At 44.0% G+C, this 25560-nt stretch overlaps 1 protein-coding gene across 1 annotated transcript in view; it reads left to right on the top strand.

Moving 5' to 3' along the window:
* The window catches only part of DBP (D-box binding PAR bZIP transcription factor), a 103241-nt gene that overhangs the window by 25079 nt on the left and 52602 nt on the right, over positions 1-25560 (top strand). Inside the window, exon 2 of the mRNA XM_078654937.1 lies at positions 3986-4318. Within this exon, the coding sequence (XP_078511063.1) occupies positions 3986-4318 (333 nt within the window). The remainder of the gene's footprint in view (positions 1-3985; positions 4319-25560) is intronic.

Consider the following 25560-nt stretch of genomic DNA (forward strand, 5'->3'; position numbering starts at 1 on the left):
ATCTTTCTTTTTCTACTACACATCAATGTTCCAGAGTTCTCCTCCACTGCGAATGAGACAGAGCATCCACAATGTCATTGTACATGTCATAACCAAAAATTAACATTTGTCAAACAACCCGAAACAAAAACTCGTAACACCTATAGTACCTTAAAATCTCTCTATATATGTTTATTTACAATGTTAACCACAGCCATGTAGCCCACATGGAAAGACACCTACCTATTCTGGAGGTTGTGCGCCCAGAGGGCTACTGATACAACCAACAGAAAAAAAACCTCCAAAAAGTGATGCTTCTTTAGAGCACCCATACTCACAGCCCCAATGTGAATCTCAGCCTCCTGGCACCAAACTAGCCGTACTGCAAAGATCACAAGAAGGTCTGATTCACCCACGTTCTCTCCCTGACCTTCTTTTTGTTGAGGAAGCTTTGTGGACCGACTCGGTATACCAGCTCTGGTCTGACAGGGTGCAGTACAGTGCCCTCCCTGGACACCACTAATCGACTAAATCAGTCAATCCTGTATCCAATATCCCACAGCTAGGTTTTCTTAATTTAGATCTGGGTGGCGCAGCAGCACTCCAGATTCGCAGCCGCCACCCACCTGCAGTTCACCTCATTAGCCGCAAAGGCCTCTGCACCCAGGCCTGATCAAAGATGGTTTAAGTAAATCAGTCCACTGTGTATCCATTAGCGCTTGCAGTGCTTCCAGGACATTTTTGTTAGTCGTTCTGTACCTAAAACTTTGACTATAGCAAACCTAGCTTCTATCTAGGCCAGTGGGTCTTAACCTGTTGTTCAGGGACCCTTGAGCGTCTACAAATCCTACTCTGGGAGTGCGTTCATAACAGCTTAGGAAATTGAATATTACTACAGATTAATAAAACGTATATAAGTAAAAGCAAAAATGTAAAATTGAACATTTTTAAAAGTTTTGTTGATGTAATGGAGTTTGAAATCAAACAAAATATAGTATGGACGATGAGCGGCCTCCATTGAATTCAGGAAAACTCTAATGTTCACATTAAAAAATGTTCTATCTTTTTTTGTAAATTAAAATAAATATTTCATAATTTGTGTATTGGTTTGATGAATGCTTATTTCTGTATTTTTTTCCTATTGTTTTGCGGTTAAATTTTTTGAAAATGCTTCCAGTAATGGCTCAGATGGGGTCCCTAAAATCCAATGATGATTCAGTGGAGGTCCTCGTGTTCCAGTTATGACTGAGAGAGGGTCCATTGAAGGCAAAAGCTTGAGAACCACAGATTCAGTCTGACAAATAAAAAACCCCCAACTACCTAGCTTCCGGTGGCCAATGTGCACTCACCCGAAGGGGGCCCTAACGCCTACTGCCTGCACACTTAACCTTCTCAAACCCTGCCTCCACGCCTATACCCACCAATTACTACTTAGCAGACCCTTGACCTGCTCAACTCCCGTTCAAAAACCAAAGTCTTAGCACTTCTAGAACCCCTCTCCCCCCCAAGTGCGGGGCAAGAAAAATGTAACTCTAAAAAAAGAAAGGACGTGATATTTTATAAAACAAAGAAATTAAGCCCTGGGTGAAATTACACAAGGTTCCACAATACCCCAGAGCTTTACAGTCCACCAGTATGCTCCTCCACTAAAGATGAAATTACAGAGTGTTGTAACATTTTAGCTTTACTATCGCTATCTTCCCGTGAAATCGCAGAATAATTTCAGAGACTAATAGTAGTTTCACTTCATATGATCTGCTAAAAATGCTCAATGAGCTCAGACACGTCTCCCCCAGTTGGTGACTCACCATTGTGATATTGAAAGTAATACATTTTGAGTTCGTTAATGCTAAACAATGTCAGTGTTATGGCGAGTAAATAGAATTGGGGAAAAGATATTCAATTTAATGTACCTAATCAAAGAAACTTTCACTGTGATCATGAAAACACCAAATTGAACCCCAAAATATCAAGACTTTGTGCAGGATATTTTTTTACCATGTGGTAACACAATGTAATACATTTTCCTCACTCGTGTCCAAATCTGCTCCCATCCACAGGCCTCACCCACTTGCACTGAACTAAACCTGTATCCATAATCTTGCCTCTGGCCCATTAAAGCATGTGTTGCCACGTCCAACCTTGCACCTTCCCTGTATATCAGGAGGAGTCAGGTAAATTGTCCACCGGGTACCTTTCACCTTGGCTCTCTTACCTTAAGCTTAAACCCTGTAGCCTAGTGCATTCAGAGATCATTCATTCATAATGTCCCATAACTCAAGCATTTCCCCATCTTCACTAAGCATAGCGGTGTAGCACATGCAGAGAGTATCATGTTACCTGCCTGGACTCTGTCTAATATCAATGTATCTGCTGGAATGTCTCCCTTGCCAGCTTCTCAGCTTCTACTTTCATAACTGGCTCCATAAGCAGCTGTGAAGACCCCTCCTCCCACTCATTCTTAAATCAAATGTAGTTTCACTTGCTTTCCGCTTTGTATGTCTGTTTTAAATTTTCACCCAAAAAATAGGGATAAATATATAGATCTTGCCATGGAACCTGCTCCTTAATTATCCCAAACCTCAAGGTTTCGATAATTACAGAAGCTTTTTTTAAAGAAAATTGCTTTCATGAGATCGCAATGATTCACGTCCCGTTGATATAGCCAACTTGCTAGAGACGTCCTTTATCTTAGCATTCCAGACTTGAGAAAGTCTTCCAAAAGGTCCTGTTGAGCCGGCTGACTGGGAGGTGCTTTATTTTGCTGTTGGTGGTTTCTTGCCAACAGTTGTTCTTACAGAATGAGGAAGTTGAGGCAGGGCAGACATAGTATTTACGAAACCATGGGTGCAGTCAGGGTGAAGTACCCACTGCGTGGTTTTCTTACGCTATGTAATAATGATCCGGAGGTGACTCTTCTTAATAATCTTCCATGATTCAAGGAGTTGGCAGAGTTAGATCATTATTATGTCGGGCTGTGTATCTAGGTTGGCCTCAAATATTCAACACAAGGAAGAGGGCATCAAATGAGATTATTTTTTTTATATTTCACATGTGGTCCAGTTTCTGCAGAGTCGTACTTGCAAATGAAGTGTTGGTCTTGATGTTCCTTGAGAAGAGGCTCCATGTTACAACAGTCTAATGTATGCAAATGCTGTCTCCATTAGTGCTGCTTTGCTGCTCTGAAGAGTTTCTCTTCCCTTTCCTTCTTCTCCAGCGTTGTCTCATGATATCCTTCTCTGCTGCTATAACCTTAATGAGTAGATCTTTTCCTCATTAGATTCACCGATTTCTCCTCACATTCTACCTTAAATTATCATATTGTTTTGCTCCCATTCTGATGAAAACTTCTTTGCCGAATCACCCAAGCCAATGTTTTTTTGTAAGTTCCCCTACCTTGCCCCATTCTGCCCACCATTAAAGGTTCTCCATACCACATCAGGGCTCTTTTTATAGCCTTTGCATTATCAACTTCCTGTAAAAGTCATTAGTTCTTCCCTCCTCCTATCCCAATTGTATCTTCTACAGCACATCACTAAAAATCTCTGCTTTTCATATTTCTGCTTGTTTTTTCCCTGTTGGACTAGTTCTTAAAAATCTATTTATTTCTGCTATTTACATTCACATTTTGTCCCAAACTTTGCCCTGTCCTGTCCTTCTTTGATGATCTAACAATTTCTCAGCCCCAACCATATCCCTGTAACAGCCTTTCTGCTTTCTCTCCTTCCTTTACTTATTCAGCTACTCTTTATCTTTTACTGGCATTATGTGCTGTTTCTTTATACTTTACCCCCTTTTCTGTGGGTTGTATCCTGTATGCTCTTCTGCTCTCTTTGCCCTTGTCTCCACTTTTGGCCATTCCTCTTTAGCCTTTATCCCTTTCTCGGCCAATCGACCACCATCACCATGTGATCTCTGCCCTCTTCATGAACCTACTTTTAGACAACCTACATTCTTCCATATTCATTTCTCTCATCCCATTGTGTTTGTGTCTCCCAACATGCAGGTATAATGAAAGACAAGGAGCGGAAGCTGGAAGAGGACATCCCAGGCTCACGTTCATCTCACTGTGCGTTCTTAGGTTCGCTTCTCTGGGAGCGTACCCTCCCATACAATGAAATAGAGTATGTCGACCTGGATGAGTTCCTCCTTGAGAATGGCCTTCCACCCAGTCCGCCACACCAAACATATTCGTCAGCCAACCTGACACCACCTCCATCAAACCAGTCAGTGGTAGATCTCAGCCGGCCAGCATCATGTGCCTCTTCCATTTCCACCTGCTCCTCCCCAGTGCAAGACATGATGGCAAACGAGTACGAACACTGTAACGGGAAATCAGGTACTGCCTCATCCTTTCACTAGATAAACAATAGATCTCCCTATGGGACATAGTGAAAATCTTATGTGTTTTCATTGTGTAATATTAGCATTGTGTAAAGTAGTTGTTTGCAAAGAATAGTTTGGTTACATGGGATGTTCTTGTACAACAGGATCAGTGGAAGCATGTGTCATATTATTAGCTGAGACATTAGCTGAGAAATTGGTTTTCAAAGAGAGTCATCCGCTACTCATTTCCCTCCTCCTACGTGGCTGTGCTGTACATCTTCCTTTATCCTGCTCTATGTTCTTGTATTTCCCACCCTCTCTACAGCAATCCATTGCTTTGTAGCTAGATTTGTTTTACTTAAGTCAACATACATACATATATTTTATAGTGAAAATTCACTCACAGAACTGGAGACGAAGGTGGTTATTTAGGGCTTGATGGAGTGGATGAACCACCATAAATTGGTGGTTCACCCACTCCACTACACTCCCCACTTCACTGCCCTATTTTAGTGGTGGGAGAACCAGGAAGTTTGCGCCCGCAGAGGCTGAACTGGCTTTGACAGTGCAAACCCTTGACATGGCGGTCCGTTCGCAACTGGGCCACCAGGTGGTAGTTGTGATTGGCTTCCTGGTTTAGAGTGAGTAGATTTCACTAGATTTATCTGTTCAGGACTGTCGTGCCTCCAATGGCTGTTCTGAACTGCAAAATGAGTTAATGGCCCGATGTCAGGCTCGTCAGGGCAATTGATTTTTTGTATTTCCTGCTTTGATAGTTTGTTAAAAAAAAAAAGACAGAAAATGCTGAGCAGGCCAAAAAACACAAGCTAAAGTATAAGCTTAGAGATCTCCAGCAGGCAAGGCAATGGTATCTAAAGAGGGCTGGTGCTTCTCTGCCAGGGGAATGGAGTCTACAGCTCAGTTCCAGCAACTCTGAAACCAGCACACGTTTTCTATATCAGAAAGATTTCCATACAATGTATCCAAATGGAACATATTTACATAGGGCTTATCATGACAATCTGGCATGGACCTAGCCCTTCTGGAGTTTTATTGCAAAGGGTATTGAAATAGTGATTAGTTTCTGTCATCCGCGTGTAAGCTATTTATTGCAAAATTGATGTGTGTATTTGTGCACACCCGTGCATGCATGTATCGATGTCCTCTGGTCTCCCATGGTGACTCTTCTCTTCTGCTGGGTATCTCTTTGTCTCACTTTGTACATGTTGAAATTAAAGATAGATGTTGCACCAACCAAAAAGCACCAGCAACCTCCGCATGTCCAAGCACGAGCACATGAGTTTTATGTACGCAGACAAGTCTCTGAATGTCTTTGTGGTGCATTCAGGTTGGAACATGTGCATCACGGTTCACCCAGATAGATATGTTGAGACACCCATGTGAAATAATAGCTTGGTGGTGTATGCTAGTGTTGAGTGTGTAATGTTCAACCTGCTCAGTGTTGCTTATAGAACAGCAATTGGAATCCCATCAGTAAAAGTGGACTGTAAGGAGAGTTCTGAAAGTAGTAGGATGGATAACAATTGAGAGTCTGATGCAAAGGGCATCCTAGTATTCGTGGCTCATGTAGCACTACAGGTGAGATCCCTGTATGAGTGTGGGACTTAAATTCCATATTTTTTTACAAGTGTGGAAGTCAGATTCCAAGATTTTGGGAGCTTTCCTACAGTGTTCATATAATTAAAGTTGATTCATATGGTGAAACGAAGCTAAGGAAGGTGTTTAGGAATGGACTTAATATGCCCGTCTGTAGTCATACATGTTGTCATACATAGTACCAGACTGAATAACACCGATTTATTTGCCTGCGTAGGTCTTTAGATACCAACCATAATCAGCCCCTGTTTTAAACAGCACAGCCCACTGGGCTTGATTCAGAATGCATATTTGCAGTCATAAATTCACAATCCTGAGTTGATAGAATCACGGTTGACGGAATTTTACTGCAAACTTAATATTAGGGGGGGTTTGTGGGATTTTCTGGGTATGCATACTTGAAAATACATGTGAACACCTATCTGGGTATACACGTAACCCTTGCCTGTAGTAACCCTTGCCTGTAGTTTCTCACTCTGGAAACTCATGCATGTATATTCCTGCCAAAGGCAGGTGGAAGTGTGTTTCTAGAGTGGAAACTGAAAGGGGTGAATTTTAAGGGAAGCAAGTGATTCCTGCACAGTGAAAAATATTTTCCCCAACTAACTAAATTTTTTTCGGATAAATATGAAATTATTATGCAAACGAGTGCTCAAGGAAATATATGAATGGGGTAGATTTCCATGAGCATTCCTAGGATTCTTCTCAAATCTGTGGGAAATTAGACATTTTCTTCAATTTTTTTCTATAAACTTGGGAGCAATCCTAGCTGAGCAAATTTCTATTTCAGTTGACTCTTTGTGAATCGTTCCTACCTGTGTTCTTCCCATAAAGATTTAAATCGTTATTAGTGCTAATACTTTTCTTAATATTTAAGTGTGGTCTCTCTTCAAAATCGCTCCGAATCTCCATGCATTTAGTACTTTCCAGATTGCCACGAAAATGACAATTTCTTTGGAAATTTGAGGAGCTGTTCAAGAATGTAATTGGCAGTGATGCTCCCTCTATTGGACTTTATCACAATTATTTGTATGGTGCCTCATACCAACTAGGAGGCTCCAATCATTTTCGGTGAATGAGTAGCATACTACTGTACATTTACAACCCCAAGTGAAAGCTCACGTGGATGAGGTGGACTTTGATTTTCTGCTCCCGTCGGAGGTCACGGCTCGGTGACTCCGCCTCCTCGCTGTGATCCGGCTCTCCGGATTAGTATAAGAGCGCAGTATGCCGACGACCAGCCTTGCCTGGCACCGCGGCACCAGAAGATTGCCCAACTGATATTTCCCGTTCTTCAAGGGCAGTTCTCACTCACATGCTCGGGCACAATCCTTCTCAGGCCGTGCGCCAGGAATATGGAGCAAAATCTTTTCGCATCACATACCGTCACCCTTACACGTGCAGCTGAGAAAAGAGTTTGAGGTCTTGTCTCTTTGCGCATCTTATCCGTCACTCACTCGGTGCTTCCTGCCTTCCACCTGCACCCAACGCTGGTTCTTGGATGATATCCAAATGCCCCTTCTCTCGTGACGTGGGTGCGTTATTTCGCGGCATATATGTCCCGTCTGCAGCTGGACTGTCTACCTGCTCAGCCCCAATTATGGCACCCAACATCATTCCGCACAAAACGCTCTACGCAGCACTCGATTTTATATTGGAGTAGGGAGGTGGCCCTACAGGAGTAAATCCACCACTAATTCTACACTGACGTGTGCTAGTGAACTACCTGCTGCCCGAGTAAGCACAGGGGTTTTTATTTTCATTTCCAATAGACGCTCAGAGGAAATGCTCTGTTCCACCACTCCGACCCCAGACAGCACTGTCACCGGCTGCCCGCACCGTCTCACTCCACAGTCGGCTTGCAGGCAGTTCTAAATGGCACAACGTGGTAATTGTGCACAGAGACAGTCGTGCACTGATTAATCTGCTAGCCACGGGGCCCGCCATATGAAAAGCAAAACGCCAGCCACACTCGTGCACCAAGAATTGACACGCACGCAGCACGCCCCCAAGTGGAGTGGTGAGAGCACGCACTGTCAGTAGTGCACTCGTGGTGCACATGCGATAAGGAGCCACATGCCTGGATCTCCTTAAGAGTTAATGTTAAAGTTGTTTCTCATTAACCCGAGGTATTTACTTCTGAAACACCATTTCCAAGTAAAACATTTCTCAGCCCAGTAATAATTCTCCAGATTCCTTTCCACAGTGTGGCTATTTAGGTCACGAGAACGTTGTAGAAAAGGGTCAGTTTAAAGCCCTGTACCATCACCGAACTTCTCCCATTCTCCACAAGCGGGGCATTGCGCTCTTCCGACACTGTCACCCAGGGCCGGTCCTAGGATTTGCCAGGCCCTGGGCTAAAAGGGAACGTGCGAGGCCCCCTCTAATTTGGATAAGTGGCCCTTTGCCAGGAGACCATTCAGAGACACTGTGGGGGGCCCATTGTCCAGCATTTTTACGCCCCCACAGTTTTCACTTTTACTCCACAAGCATTTCTCACACCTTCTGTCCGATAGGTGTGAGAATTGATTGTGGTCTAAAAGTTAAAACTGTGGGGGCGCCAAAATGCTGGACAATGTACCCCCCACAGTGTCTTTGAATGGTCTCCTTGCAATCGAGGGAGCGTCTCCCTCCCCTATGCCTCCAGACAGACACCATCCCTGAGAGGCCCGGGGAGGGGGCCCCCTCCAATGGACCTTAATTGCAAGGCGACACCTTTTTTTGAAATAGATCGGCAGGGAAACAACAGGACACATCACCAGTGCGTGGCCCCATGCTGGTGGGCTGAGTGCGAGGCCCTGTGCAGCCGCCCACGCTGCCCATGCCTAGCGCCGGCCCTGCTGTCACCCACCGGAGCCACAAATAAAGCGCGCCCCAGGCGCTCCACGCTAGGCTCCCTTCTCCTTGTCATGAATGCTCCTGGCTTCTAAAATGTAACAATATGAAGGCAGCGTACCTAATGGCGGACTTAAGGGCAGGTGCTCTGCAACATGAGACAAGCCCTGTCAAAGCCAATAGGTCTCTCCTATACTAGAGCTATCGGCTTTGCCACTGTGTTTTAGCCATGTTGTACACCACTGTGGCTGCTGTTCAGCATGGCTAAAAGTTAGTGGTGTGGGGAGTCCTAGAATGGAGTGGTGGGAGTAGAATGTCGTTGACTAGGTTTGTTGTCGTAGAGTGGAGTAGCAGAAGTGGAGTTCAGTGGTTCATAGGCAGAGTCTGTCACACAGTGCAAGGTCGAAGAGCGGAGTGGCATAGAGTGGAGTGGAGTGGGATGGAATAGGGTGGAGTGGGTTGGAGTGGATTGAGGGGGATTGGATTGGGGTAGAGTGGGTTGGATTGAGTGGGGTGGGGAGGATTGGATTCAGGTGAGGTGGATTGGGGCAAATTAGATTGGTTTGGGGTGGGGTGGAGTGATTGGATTAGAGTAGGGTGGTTTGGAGTGGGGTGAATTTATGAAACAGAACATAACGTGTATTTGTATAGCACATGTTCACCCGGAAGGGCATCTTGGCGCTGAATAACTGATGAATATTGTTACCCAACTCAATGGTACTAATTTTACCTACCTCAGAAGGATGAAAGACTGAGTGGACCCGCCGGGATGTGAACCTGTGACAATGAGGTCGAACACAGACCCACTGCAGTGGGCGCATTAGTCCTCAAAGCCCCCTTGGAGTGGAGGGGGTGGTTTTGACTGTAATGGAGGGGCTGTATTGGATTGGACTGGAGTGGAATGGATTGGATTGGGGTGGAGTGGGGTGAATTAGAGTTAAGCAGAGTGGATTGGACTGCAGTGGAGTGGGGTAGACTGGATGGGATGGATTAGAGTGTAGCGGGGTGGATTAGACTGGGGTTGGGTTGGGTGGATTAAATTGGATTGGAGTGAGGTGGATTGAAGTGTGGTGAAATGGGGTGGATTGCATTGGCATGGAGTGGGGTGGATTGGAGTGGAGTAGATTGGATTGCTGTGGGGGTGGGTTGGATTGGAGTGAGGAGGACCAGAAAAGAGTGGGGCGGATTGTTTTGGATTGGAGAGGGGCAGAATGTATTAGAGTGGGATGGATTGGAGTGGGGCAGATTGGAGTGGGCAGATTGTTTTGGATTGGAGTGGGAAAGATTGGAGTGGGCTGATTGTTTTGGATTTAGTGGAGCGGATTGGAGTGGGGCAGATTGTTTTGAATTGGAGTGGAGCAGATTATTTTGAATTGGTGTGGGGCAGATTGGAGTGGATTTGAGAGGGGTGAATTGGAGCGGAGCAGATTGGGAGTGGGGTGGATTGGGAGGACTTGAGTGTGGTGGGTTGGAGTAGATTGGATTGGGGCGAGTAGTTTGGATGGGTGTGGGGTGAGGTGGGGTGTACTGGCATTGATTAGAGTGGGGTTGATTGGATTATGTGTTAAAGAATCATTTCTGAAATTATTCATAAGAAAGAAACAATATCACTTTGCAATAAAATAATCCTCATCTGTGAGAAAAAATGACTTGGCAAAATAAAAGAAAGTTAACTATAGAAAAGAAATCTTTGCAATTGTGTTTGTCTTGCTGGGCATGTTTTTGCCAGTCACATGCCTTCTGTTTGCAGGGCACTAAAAGTTCAAAAGAACAAAGTAGTACCTAAATCACATCAGGAGCAGCGGATGGACACTGATTAAGTTGAACCGATCAGTGCATGGTCCCTGCTCCACAGAGAGGAATGAAAATGAAGTTAGGCCTCCCTTGATGAATTACAAGACTTTAAAGAAGAGTGCTACGTAAGCAAACAAATGGTGAGGTACGGGCGAGCTCTAAGTCCTGTTTGTTAACAACAGTGTCTCGCAAGCAAGACGAATATGGTAGCGCATGCTCTAGCAGGCTCAACCCTAAAAAATATCTTGAGGCATTCCGTGTCCTTCTCCTGAGTTCGACAAGCTGTATCTGTAGTTTTTTAATGTTATATTATTTTTAACACACTACTTTCAGTATTTTATTTGTAGTTGCAGGGTAACTCTTGTACCTTTCTCCCTATTTCCCACAATACTTAAACCTTCTGTTATGTCATTTATACCCAGTCCTCAATTTATTTCTCACCCTCAACTAGTATTCTTGTATTTATGTCTGCATTGTTTTTGTTTTCCAAATATCATCACCCAAGATTTGTGTACCGAGGTTATAACACTGAAAAAAAAACATTTTACGCTGTTTTTGAATAATTTGTAAACACTCAATTTATGCAGCTAAGGAAACCAAAATACAGTGATATAAAGTGATTTGCCTAGGATCAAACATTTTGGCTGCAGTGGAAAAATCAGGTTAAGAACCAACTTTTTCTAACCTTACTGTCATCTATTTTAGCACTATACCATATCTCCACACTAGCGTAATGAAACTTGAGGGGGCCACCTTGCAAACTAAATGGAAGGGCCCCCCTCTGGACTCAGTCAGGAGTTCTTAGGCCAGGGTATTGTGGTGAGAGGGCCCCCTGGAGCTCGCTCCTCTGGGTGCTGACTTTGTAGTAATGTACCAGTTTTAAGAGCTCTGCAAATTTAATGTATATCCAGAAGTTTTCGGGCAGCAATAAAAGTTTCAAGATAGCTATGGCGATTGTGCCTTCTGATAGAGATGAGAGTTAATCTAGTGATAGTTTTGACTCATCTATGATAGCGCAGGGAGTCAATATGCCAGCTGCAAAGAACGTGTACCATGCATATCAAAGAACAGTATTTTATGTCCAAAGCTCAGGAAGTTGCAGCTTTTGTCACTGAGATTTCTTTGTTACTGTGCAGTTCATAAGTTACAATCGTAATCTAGCATAGTAAGGTATGAACTGCCTCAAAGAGCTGCAAGCAAACTGCATTGTACAGTTTAAAAAGTTATGTTTTTTCGTAGCCTTTCGTTATCCTGATATTGCTAAAAGGGGTTTGTTTGGGTAGAAATAAATTCTTCTTATTAAAGACAGCCCCAACCACTGTGTTAAATGTCCTGAATCCTGAGTTTGTACATCTCCAGACCAAGCACTCTTGAAAAATGCCTACCAATATGGATGACGTGAATCCGACACCTTGTAGACCTCTTTGCCTTATGTAAAACCTTCTATACACTGATTCACACTCATATGATTGATTGTATGAGTGTGTGATTTAAAGTGCTCAGACACCCTACACTGGTATGAGAGGTGCTATAAGACAGATGAAATACATGTGAGAGAGAGGCTATGCACAGATGAGAGGTACTGTTGGAGGGTGATAGAGAAGGAATCATTGAAGAGCCCCAACATAGATTGTCGTACCCTTTTGCAAAGTAAGGTCATCATTTGCTATGCTTTAAAAGCCAATACAATTGAATACATATTAACAATTGTGTGGTAGAATGCACAATTTTTCTCAAAATTTTCTCGGGAGAGAACCTCCCAAACCCCCCTGTGTAGTGGTCGGGTCCGCTTTTTGCACTCACTATGTACTCGCTATTTGGGCTGGTCTGATAAAATTTGCCACTTCTGCTTTTGGCTCCCGGTCCGGCCCTGCATATCTCAAGGTAGCTATTAAAGGGCATCTCATTATAAACACTAGATCATATCGCCTATGTTGTGACCAAGCAACACATTCTCTAGCCATGCCATCTATAATTGTGGTCTAATAATCATATATTCTGTCTTGACCAGTTTTTCCTCTGACCTGATATCCATTGATTTGTTTTAGCAACAATATCCTCATGATGCATTTTTCTGAATTATTGTATATTTATTGTCTTTGAAATATATTTATATAAAAAAGTGAATTAAAAAGATTTTTTCATATATCGACCATCTCAAGTTGCAATTGATGTTTTGTGCTTATCATATTCGTTAGTTCACACTTTTTAGGTCCACCTTATTCATTCTGTTCCTAAATGTGTATATTTACCCTTATGTAATTCTCCCTGATTTAGGAACCTGTTTCAGGGGTACCCCTTTTACTCGCATCCGTGACCAAGCACCTAGACACAGTTTCATTTTAACCAAAATGACACTTTCATCTCCCAGACCGCATCTTCACGTAGCTACGCAACCACATCTGAAATCAAACCTGGGACCAGGATTTCTCCTACCTGTGAAATGTGTACGCTGTGGGCTTGACGGAAGACTGTGATGAGGGCACCTAGAAGGGAAATATCAATACATTATAACCAACTTTGTAAGGAACAGCGATGGGTCACAACTCTTTTGAACTTGGTTTCCTATAGGACAATGACCAGAGCCAAGAGTTGCTAGAATTTTAAAGCTTTTCCACATCATTATATCCGTCAAACCACATTGAAAGGAAATCTCTGTACCTCATCTGAATTCAGTTGCTCTTCTCATATACCTTACAAATCTTGCTTGATCCGGTTCTCAGTTTAACTTGGTTTCTTGTCTGCATAATTTGAGCCTGAAGCACCGCCTTATCAGAGAGGATTCTGGCAGAGGTGCAGTTGGCTGCTGTCCTTAGTTCATTTGAGTTCGGGTGCCCAGGGATGGGCTTAGGAAGGCTGGCCCTGGCTGCGAATGACTTTATTCTTGGCCAAGAATTTACCTGTACGCTTTTTCTGCCAGGAGCAGACAGCTTGAGACAACTTACTTGCCTGACCCGAGACAAGAAACCTCACTAAATCCAATCAACATTCTCTTTAACTCCAGCTTCAAAAGCAGCTCTTTGTTGGAGAGAAAACTGTGATCTCGGAGAAGGAGCGAGAACAGCACTCATGTACCGTAGCTTCCAATAGATCTTGTTTGACTTTGGGATGCACTGTATGATGCAGTGGCAATTAGTGATTATGCATACAATTGGTGGATCTATCTACAGCCCCCTTGTATATTTCCTCTAGGTGGCAGCACTTGTTCTTCAGTCAGAGTGGTCTTTAGTGTCCTGGGGCGGTGTCCAGACAGTGGCGTAGGTTGGCTGGCACGCAGTCTAAATACCCTGGTGTGCCATCAGAAAATACCTGCAGCCCTGCTATACATGGGTAAGTGGAGGCAACTGCAGGTTTGGGGTAGATAGTCTGACTGCACTGCACCAGCCTGCTCATCCTCAGGGTCCTCTGGATTATAAGTAGTCAAGAACTGTCTTTAGTTGGTGGCTACATGAGGTGGGAGAAAGGGTACACCTTGGTCTAGCTCACTCTAGTGGTATTTGGCTGCGGGTATATTACTGTGGCTTAGCTGCAGTTGGGCGAGCATTTGTTGCGTCCAATGCAGAGCCGGCTGTTCCTGGCTGTACTGCACCAGCATGCTCCCTGTCGCACACCAATAGAATCTAATAGTGAGGAGCCTAGTGCAACGAAGTTCATAGGTATCTGTAACAGCAGGAAGGAAGAGTGAGGGGTGGAAGAGTTTCAGCCTGGCCTGGGTCACCATTGTGGCCCATCTGTGTTTAGAGGACCCATGGCAGCATCATGTGTGGGGTGGCAGTGCCTGGCTGCTGTGCACTGGTAGGCTCACCGGCCCCTAGTGTTCATGTTTATGAAGGTACAGGTGTTTGTAGAATGTGAAGCTGGCTAGAGGGCAAAGGGAACACTGATCAGGCCTGAAAACTCCTAAGGGACAATTCAGGACTATTATAATGAATCAGGGTGTTCATGAGTGGTGAACAGTGAGCTGGTGGGTACAGAATGGCAGGCCAAACATTCATGCACACTGATAACAGTGCATACCACTGCCTGTGGTGCCTTTTATCCCCCTGGCCCTGCCCCCAAGACACTGGGAAACAAATTAAAACGATAATAAACCTGAGTTTATTATCGTTTTACTTTTTTATGTTGCTGGAAGGGGGGAGCGACGCTCCTCCGCTGCTGATAACTCACAAGCTAACTTGAGAGTTTAATACTACTAACGGGTCTCTGTTGGCTAGTTCCGTCTACTACACGTATGTCTGTAGTATGCTTGTTGAACGCTCTATAACAATTTAAAGGATGAATACGCCTAGTGCTGAGCACTGTGTATAACCTGCAACCCGCTGCATGGTAAGGATGCCATGGGCCGTGGTGCAAGCAAGGAAAATGGCCCCTTTGACTGCCGTTGTGATAGTAAAATATAGCAATTACCAGGGTTCCATAGGCCTTGGTTTCACTGCACCTGCTGCACCAATGGTAGCCACGTTTTTATGAGCACACCATAGCCACAAACTAATCGACTAATTTTTGATCCTGCTAAGGAAACTATTTGTTTTTATTATCCTCTTGGAATTATATTTACTATCTAACTTTACAAATAAGGAGTGAAATAATCCTGCTCACATGCTTATCTGGAACACAGTTTGCATGGGTTGGTTTCCCTTGAAGGCTGGGGTTGAGTCAGTCACGTGCCAGACAGGCTGCTTGTAACAGCCTCGGGTCAGTCATGTTGCAGCACTTAATAATTTCTCTGCTGAAAAACTAGATGGATGTTTTGGTCAGTGTGGTGCTTTCTAGGTGTGGTGGGGGTGGCTGGAAGGCGAAGGGAATGAAAGGAAGGGAAGATTGGGGGAAAGTGAGGAAGGGAGCTAGATAAAAGGGAAGGAATGAAGATGGAGCAGAAGGGAGTGACTAAGTATGGAAGAGAAGCAGAGAGAAATGGAGAAATAGGTTTGGCACGGAAATGTCAGTAACATGCAAGGTCCTGAGTGATGTTTCTTCTAAAAGACCTACAGGTTTGGTTTGGTCTCCTAGGCATTACACCAAAAAAAGGGATGAGGGACTGGATGAAGGGGAAAAGTGGGAGGTGGCAGATTAAGCAAGTTTAAGCAAGAAAGGAGGAAGGAAGGACTAAAGGAAATAATTAGGTATGTTGGAGGGAATGGAACAACAAACAGAAGGAGGAAACCAGGAAGAAACGACAGAGAAAGAAAAGGAGGGCAGGAAGATAGATGCAGAGAAGAAGAAATTAGAACAGGTATAACAATAGACACAGATCTAATCACACTTTTCTTTTTTTTTTTTTTTTTTTTTTATTTCAGTAATTTTTTTTATTGAAAACAAAGAGCATATTTACATGGTACTGGGTGAAACACATGGGGAAAAAGAGAGAAGAAAGAGCGCCGGGGGGGAGGGTGGGGGGGGGTTGTCAAGCATTGTATAAATTGGCTTTAATTAGTTTGGCTCTTGCCAGTCCATTCTATAGTTTGTTTCATCCTCTTCTCTCCGTTCTTGCACGTTCCAGTTTCCCCCGTGTCCCTCTGCCAACCAGTATGGTTATCTTGGTTATCTTTCCGCCCCCCTGGTGATGTGAGGAGATAGAAGATCAAAATAATCACACTTTTCTATATGGAAAGTTCCCACTGCCACATGTGTTGTTTGACCTTTGATTAATAATGAAGATTTACCGAATTATATACAACTGTGAGTTATGGGAATGTTTTTCACAGAGGGGTCTGAGTGACATTGAATAGACTGAGAGAGCGAGGACTGTGTTGGCTATGATGTTACTGAGAACCCCAAGGTGAACAACATCCCTATAACTCAGTTACCCATTCATATATTAATGTTATGTATGGCCCCCAAAATCATCTGCTCTTGCTTATAATTTCTAGGCTGAGCCAAATGAGTAATAAGGAGCAAAGCATAATAATGCCTCTTCTTCCTGTCCCAAATATGAAACAAATACTTTCCCTGCCACCCTTAACCTGCCCACCACCTTCCCTGCCTTCCTTCCCCTTTCTGTAGCTATGCTTTCAGCTTTCATTCAAAGCAAACAAGCAACCCTGCGCTGCCAGGCTCTCAGAGACTACCCCTGCCAGTCTGCCCTGGAAGGACTCTATGGTGTAGCAACAGAGGGTAATGAGTTTTGTGATCAACTATTGTTCTGTCATAGCAGTAAATTACCGGATTTAAAATCTGGTGTGAATGATAGAAGCTTCCAATGAAAGCCGTACATAACGCCAATCCCTTTATTAAATGAAGATGCAGACAGCCTGTCATTCGTGGCTGTGCGCCTGCCCAGGCCCTCTCGCGTGCGTGTGTGTGAAGGAAGCGGATTCCCAGCTCTCTCTGGCTCAGCTCCTCTCCTCCCCCTCCCTCCTGAGCTCCCCTGTCTGCGCACGTGAGCCGGGGCTGGGAGTGCTGCACTGGGCACGTGCAGCGGCTCAGACATTTCTCACATGATGCAATGCAGGCTGCACTTCCAGTCTCTCCTTTTTTTTTTTTTTTTTTTGCCTGCCTAGGAACGGGAGTCAGAAACAGATGGCGAAGGCAGCTTAGTACTGTTTGCGCTGAGGAAGTGTGTGCCTCGGCAAATGACTGACTGACCGCGTGACTGACTGACTGAGTGAGCAACTGAGTGCTTGATTGATTCTGTGACAGCCTGAGTAACTGACAAAATGACTGACAGACCAAGTAACTGATTTAGCGACATAACGAGTGGCAGAGTGAAATACGATGTGACAGACTCATCACGTGACTGACTAGACTGAGTGACCTAGTCAGAGTGACGGTCTCAGGAATTACTTGAAAGACCTAACTAACAAGCTTAGTGATGAAGTGAATGTCTAGGTGTGATTCTTCTCTCATAAACATAATACAAATTTTAGTGTGGAGAGTGCTGTTGTCTAAAAAAGATTGGACAGACAGGAGGGGTAATACGACCCAGACATTTTCCAACTTTGTAGTGTATGGTAGATGCTTTTAATTGGCGCTTCTCCTGATGAATTGCCAAAGTGCATTTGCCGATGGGTGGCACGCTTCCCCATCAGAGTGTTTGATGGAATAGTTTGCAATGTGGGCTGTGTCTGCGGTTAGTTATGCTAGTTAGTTTGCAGATCATTTTATCCTGTTTTTTTGCTGCACTATGGTACATATTGACATGAAAACGCTGAGATAGGGCCCTTTAGTGTATACATTGAGAGAATGGGATTGTTATTGAATACGGATTAATAGGACTACTAAATAGGAAAAACGCAAAATTTTGTAAAATATTTTTTAGGGTTTTCAAAACAGAGATGAGAGAGTGTGTGTGTGTTTTGTCAATGTGAGTATGCAAATATCAAAGGTGACATTCGACAGACACCTCACCATACCCGACTGAAAGCGCCAGTACCCAACTATTCATCTGAAAATACGTTTAGTAACACCCTCCCCCCTGAAGCTACGCCCCTAAACGCAGAGCATCAAGGGGCATTACATTTGTAGTTCACTGTTGTAGGGTACTCTTCATATGGGGCATGTGGCCTTCGATATGCTGCCTCTTCACTGAATAGCACAGCATTGTGTTGTTGTGGGACTTGTGGCAGTCTGTTCTAGCCTGCAGCTGGGGCTGAGGGAGGGGCGAGCTGCTTACCATCAGCAAGCACGGTGGCCTACTTCAGGCTCCTTTCAGTGAACCCATTTCACAGTGAATGATTCCTTCTGTGTAATTCAGCCATTGCGGCAGTAGCCGCCTCCAAAGCACCCCCCGCCCCTAAAAAACCACTTGACATACATGGTAACATGTCCTTATGTCAAATGTTTGAATGCCTATAGATAGGGGCTGTATCTATACTGAAGTGATTGCTTGACCTGTATCATGCACAGTAGGCAATAGAGAAATCAGGGAATTTCTTCTCAGGCCACTGTCTCTGTAAGGCTGGTAGTACTGGGGCACAGCCAGGCGTCTTTCCCAGTAGTATCCCACATGACATGCTGCATGTTTGACAGTTTTAATACTATAATCAGGTTCTCCAGAATTGTGTTGCACTAAGGCAAATAATAATACAGCACAATGGTATTGTATACATTGTGCAGCAAGGAAAAGCAACTTAGGCACCATATTTGATTAAAGGCAAGTCAGTGTGTACATTCTGTCACTTAGATGTTATAGACATTACCACAAAATGGATCCCGCTATTCTGGAAAGTGCATAGGTTTCTCGAGAATGAAAGCTGCATTTTCAGGGTTTCGTTTCCAAAATATTATTCGGAAACAATTATTTTGTTTTGCATGGAAGCAGAGTAATGCCGTTTTATTTACAAGGTCTTTTTTTCTCCCCAAAGTTAAGTAGTTTGTGAAAAAGATAAAAACTGATTTATAGAACTGAAGCATACATGTGCACACACATGTTATACATGTATAAGCCCTCACAAGTAGCGCCCCATTAAAATCCTGGTTATTTCTTTGCCCCAGAATTACAGAGCCATTTACTGGCCCCTCAAAAAGAGGGCCTGACTGTTACAAATAGGTGTCCCCTGCTTCTTGTGTGGATGTTAGCTAGGTTTTAAAACGTGTCTTCAATTTCAGGTTGTCTTCACACAACAGGGCCTCTGAAAGCTCTTTTCCGACTAGAAAACCCCATGCATTATAGTATGAAAAATGTCCCACCAGTAGGCACATTTCAAATTAACAATATGAAACCTTAACATTTGGTGTTTGTAATTCTTCTAACCTCTGTGTGCCACTTTAAGAACAGAGATGTAAACATGGATTTGCATGAATGCATCCCTTAAGACTTCTTGCAGTTTTTATGACGTGTACAAGGATCTCATATAGTGCATTGGCAGAGTCCACTTGACATAAGATCTGGCTAGTATTATGGAAGATGCAGCAAGATTTTTTAAGTGTCCGGAGGTGGCATCAGTACGTTTAGAGAATCTGCCCTATTTTCAGAGACATCAGATACCTCAGTGATGGTACCATTTGCGGTTTGACATATGCCCTTTTCTGGGGGGGCCTGATGTTTGGCTTTACTCGGAGTTGATCATTCGATTTCTGGGTTGAGTTTTCAGAAATTCTTACGCATCCATCAGTCAACTTCCTAGAGACTTTAGAGAGTACACTGTGCAGACTCAGAAAATGCAGCCGAGAGCAGCAATTGTTTCATTAGAGCGCCACAAGCTGCTTGGATAAACAGACACGTTGCAAGACCTGGTCTAATGGGAACTACGTTGCTGACATTGGGACTAGGGTTCTAAACCCAGCTCCCTGACTTAAACTGCGTGATCCGGCGCAGAACATATGACCTCCCTCTTCTTTACTCTACCATTCTATAGAAATAGGAAGCATTGCTAAAAAAAAAGAAGCAAAATCATCATAATCAGTTATATGTGCAATGCGACCAGTCTGTTCCTCCTTGAAGCGCTTCGAAGGATTAGTTTCACCGCATTGTGTAATACAGTTTGCCTCTGCCTATTTAGGTTTGCTTTCCATTCTCTCTCTATAAAAAAAATCCTACAGTGCAGCAGAACATTCAAGACGCTGCATCTTTGTGGATAAAAATAGGCCTGGCGAACGTGCAGTGTGGAAGAGGGAACTGCTGTTATGTGCTGAAAACATACCTTGTAACAAGTGCACAACCTCTTCTGCTTTCATTCTGGTGTGGAACGTAATATAACCAAGCCGTAAAGAGAGGCATAGACGAACACAAAACAAGCAATACTGCTTTTCTGCATATTACATTGCATGTACTCCATGCTAAACTCGCCATATCCCTGGCCTCAAGGGATAAAAATGTATAAAGAGAAAGAAACTAAATAAATTCCATGCATCTGCATTTAGGATGTACTAAGAATCCTGCGTAGGGTTTTAGTATTCAGAACATTTTGGCGCACATCAGGTAGCGGTGAGACTAGAATAAGTACCAAAATTAGAACGGTGCTACTTGGTCAGGGGAGACCCAAAACCCCTGAGAAAGAGTAGGTCATGACTCACCCTGCAAAATGTGAACACTGAGTTCAGAGCACACGTAAGGTTAATTGTTGTAACACATGTAATGTGTGAGTATCAAAGTATCACAGTCTTTTTAATGGAAAAGCAGGAGTAAGGAAACAAGATCTACAAAGAAAAGTTGATTTTTTAGATTTTATGTACGATTATGGTCCTCCTTCAAGAGGAGATCCAAAGAAAAAACAGCCGACATGTGTTTCGTCAGACTGGTAGTTACCTGTGACTTTTCAGGGCTGGGGGTGATACAAAAAAGGAAATGGGTACAGCGTACAGTACAGTAAATAAAGAAACCTTTAGACTAAACGACTATTAATGTGGCAAGAAAAAACACCTCCAGGTGAGTGGAAACCCTAAAAGAATAAGTGGAAGGACAAAAAATGTGACATAAAACCTAAAAAATCAACTTTTCTTTGTTGATCTTGTTTCCTTACTCCTGCCTTTTCTTTACAAAGACTGTGATACCTTGATACTCACACATTACATGTGTTACAACAATTAACTTTACGTGTGCTCTGCATTTATGATATATTCCACTCCATTTTTTCATAGGTATTTAAACACAACCAGGATGTAAGGTGTTGGGATGGAAAAGTCCTCTGCATGGTAAAATATTTGTACTTCTACTCTTAGTGCCCAACTGTATTTTTGTCTGGATCCCATACACTGATCTTTTCGTCATAGGCGAACACTGATCATGTGTGTGCACCATGACATCGGCTTGCCTCACGGATTGCGGTCTTGTTGAACTGGGAGGGGCATCTAAGGCACTACCATCATAGTGGTGGAAGGCTACTGCCTTCACCTGGAGTTAAGCAGCACAAGTGGGTGGAGCCAGCATACTGTGTAGTGATCAATAGTAATGAACAGAACCTTTTTACTCTGTGTCGCTGAAGTGAGGCCTACAGGCTCACTCACCTTTTCAAAAGATCTTTTGCTGTGTTCTTAATTCACCCTTACCCTAGACATCAGGTAGATGTGGAGGGCTGCATAGCGCATGAGTAGTGACTGTGCTTGGTGTATGTTTGCCTGGGAAAGGTATAGTACAAGAATGATGCATGTACTGTACGGTACATGTGTGGTTAGTATATGTGCGGGATGTATGTATGCTTGAGAGGAATATATTACATGAGAGATGCTGTGCTGTGCTGTGCAGTGCGTTCACAGGGACTGCTTGTGATTGGTGTATGTGTGCTTATGTGAAGTGCAATACATGAAGGGTGAAGAGTTGTGTGGCGCATGCTGGCAGTGCGCGTGTTTAGCGAGAGCACACCCTAGTTAAAAATAGAAAAGCTTCAGTGTCGCCCACCGTGTGCAAATTGAGTCTGTGTACTGATTGATTGTATGTGTACATGTATAGGTACAATGCATAGAGGTATTAGTGCTGAAAAAGTGTGCTGTGAATGTACCTGCAATGGTTCATTGTAGGAGGATCCCCCTGGTTCTTTTTTGGGAAGCCCAGGCCTGCCTGGTGAAAACATGAGGAGGAGAGGATTGAAGCAATGCTGACAAGTGGGTCGGGACACATTGGAGAGGAAAGCATGAGTCTTCCTTTACATTTCAAAATACTGCTGTTCGATTCAGTGACAGATCACAAGGAAGGGGCCTGGACGCATCTCAGGAAGGGAGAAGGGGCTGATAAGAGAATCATAAATGGTAGAGCTGGGTCTGGGATTATTAACCCTTTGATGCACATATCACTGTGGCTGACATCCAGGTGTGAACTCTGGTCACTTCCATTAATTATGTTCGGGACAATCCGTTTCAGAGTTGTTCCTGCTGTGACAGACCTCTTTCATGAAAGAAGATAAAAACGAGAAGTGTCACTTCAAAAGGAGGAGAACCCCACATAAAACATTAAAAACTGAGACCTTAAATTACATTTGGTGTCTGGAAAAGTGCTCTAAGAAGGGAAGGTCAAGTCCCCAAAAGTTTCTCATCTGCCAAGCAGCCAGACAGGCTTTGTGAGATGTCTGCCTGTAAGCAGGACTTGGGATATGACCTGCTGGTTCAGGGGACATCACCCAGGACACCAAGATCACTTTCCCTAGAGGCTGGAGAACCATAGCCATCCTGCTTGCCAAGATCAGTGTGCCCTGTGAGGGAGAGGAGAGCGTTGCAGTGAGCAAGGTACAGTATGGCCCCCTGCATGAGGATTCCCTAACTGAGGGGTGAGGCTGTGCACCAATTTGGCCACTGCCCATGTGCATTATCAGCTCTTTAACCCTCATATGCTAGGAGAGGGGTGTGTTGCACTGAGCGTTGTGCAGAAAGCACCAAGCTACACCACAATGGTGACCCCATATGCCAGAGAGGTTCACCGGTGAACTGAGTTTTTGCCAGGTGTGCAGGACTTGTGACTGCTGACATCAGAGACCCTGTATCCCAGGAGAGTGCAATCACTTAAGGAGAGTCTTAGCCCAGATCATACTTGGGGAGTGAGATTTAGTTAGTGAGAGTGAGAGAGTGAGTGAGAGTCAGTGAGTGAGTTATTGAGAGTGAGTTAGTTATGATCACCAATTATAAGTGTCAAGGAGATGTCAGAATTTCATTGCTCAGGTTTACTCCACCCAGGAGTAAAGAAAATAATAATAATAAAACAACTCACAAACCAGTAGCCCATGGCATGCACTAATTACAGGCAGCCAGTAAAGCTGTACTGGGTCCACACAGGCGTGACGGTCATGCACCCTCTACAGGGACAGGCAACAGACAGTAAATTCTCTACTCTGTCCACCCAACTGCAAGGACAGGATACACCATCCATGGCAAGGTCTACCCAGGACAGAGGTGAGGAACCCAAAGGCATGCACTAAATACAGCAATTTGTTAACCTGCTTTGTAAGGTCCACCCTGGACCAACAGGAGCCCCCCCAGCAGGGGAGGATAGCATACCCTGCTCTGGGAGGAGTAAAGTTTAATAGATGACTGACTAAGAAGAGGGGTGCAGAGAAGGATCTGGTTTATTCCAAGCCCCATCCAGTGAAGATGTAGTGGAAAGAAGAGGTATTTGCCTTTCTGCCCTGCAATGGACACCAGAGCTCGATGCCCTGGCAGTGGAGGGAAGGTAGGGGCAGTGCAAGGAATTCAGTGGCACAGGCAAGTAGTGCAAACAGTATGCATGGGAGGGGGTGGGCCAGGTGGATAGAAGGGATACCAGCAGGTAGCTACAAGGCCTTCAGCACCCATTCCACTAAAAAACAGCCAGTGTGGAAGGAAAAAGCAGGATGCACTGCACAGCACACACAGCCTACAACTCCCACTATACAACGTCGAAATGGCCGGTCACCTGTGGACTGCGGCAACGCAAGCAAGCACCATCTCACCAACCTCTTAAGACACAGCAGAAGCCTTTCATGATCGGTGGCCTCCACCTAGCATGCGCCTCACCCTATGAACAGCGCCTAGACACAGGAGCAGCACTTTATAAAAGTTATTATTGTAGCAGACGAGACAGCTCTCGTGGTCTCACTACACCAGGTGGTGAATGGTGAGACTAGTACAATATAAGGCGAGGGAGACACTTGTAGGCATTGCTGGTCCAAACAGATACACTTTTAGTTAATCACTCTTGATGTTGAGGTTCAGTCTGCTGCTGGTGCTAGCCAGGTAGAGAGCCAGAGGTACAGGATGAGACGTTCCTGTCACAGGTTCATGCAATCGTGGTCAAGTGGGGAAGCCAAGGTTAGGATCACACCCTTCAGACACCAGCTCATCAACATCGCCATTTACTAATCGCCTTGAATGATGTACATTTATGGGTCACCTGGGGTGGGGATTACCGTCCACAGCACCCCATGAGAGCCCCCCCCCATGCAGGCCGAAGCAACAAACTCGGAGTTCCTGAAACAAAGTGGGGACTATAGGAAAAGCACCACCTCGAGTCTGCATAAACATGCCACAGGTTGGCCAGTACTGACTTCATTGCGTGTCTACAAATAACAAATCCCTCGATTCATGTAGCCCTTCGAGGCTCTTTCTTGCTGGAGTTCTTACCAACAGGAGCTAGTAACAAGATCAAGCAAGCATTTGCAAAACCAATGGTGCTAGCCTTGGCAAGAAGGTGAAATTCTTAGTTTTATTGGAAGCACATGTCACAAACTAAAAACAAATGACAAACACTGCCCCATATGCTTGCAATAAAAATGTGCAGTGTAAAAACAGCCACTCGTGGTTGTTTTATTAGTGATGTTTTACAAATGCCAATGCTTTCACTTCTCACAGGCATTTTATCATTTGTTAAGGAGACCACAATTAACTCAGCACTTAAACTGCAGGCAGCTAAAATGGCACTTCACAGAAGCTAGTTAGAAAAAGAGACAGACAAAATGCAATGTAACTGAGAGCCTGAAGTGCAGGCAAACAATAACTGGTATTTTAAGTAAATATTAGGAAAAAATAAACTTTAAACCAGCTTTATCACGGAGGAGAATGGAACTATTTGTAGGCAGATGTGAACAATGTGTTCAGACTTTAAGCAGTCACCCAGAGTGAATGGAGCGAAAGGGTTAAGTGGGTTGCCCCATGCTGTATGCTGTGCTGGGTGGAAGCAAACACGTGAATGACAATTTAACTGACCAATGGATGGACCCAGCTGAGCAGAGCACTTATGTATTTATTTCATACATGAATTTTAGAGAAACTAATAGTCTGAGAGCTTTAAACCAGTCGGAAAGGCCAGATCCTAAAAGATGGGATCTGTTATACTGCCAGCGTCTTTCACTTGTAATCCCCAAAGTATAATTACTCCAAGGATCCGCAGTGAAAGAGACCGAACACTTTATTCATGTCTCATAATTCTACCATGAACTGCAGAGTATATAAAGAGATCAGACCAATGAAACAGATTTTCAATTTTAAGTGGGCAACATACCTTACTCTCAACAGTTGCGGTGTGACCTCCACATGTTCTAAATTGTGCTGCTATGCTCAGGCAAGAGCCCATTGTGTCAATAGTGTGTCAAGGCTCAACTATGAATTGCCTTTTTAGCCATATACCGGTTATGTTTTTTAAAGTGTAGTGTTTTCAGGGCTCTTTGCCGC

Source organism: Lissotriton helveticus, chromosome 7, assembly GCF_964261635.1.
Source record: "Lissotriton helveticus chromosome 7, aLisHel1.1, whole genome shotgun sequence".
Taxonomy (NCBI): Eukaryota; Metazoa; Chordata; class Amphibia; order Caudata; family Salamandridae; genus Lissotriton; species Lissotriton helveticus.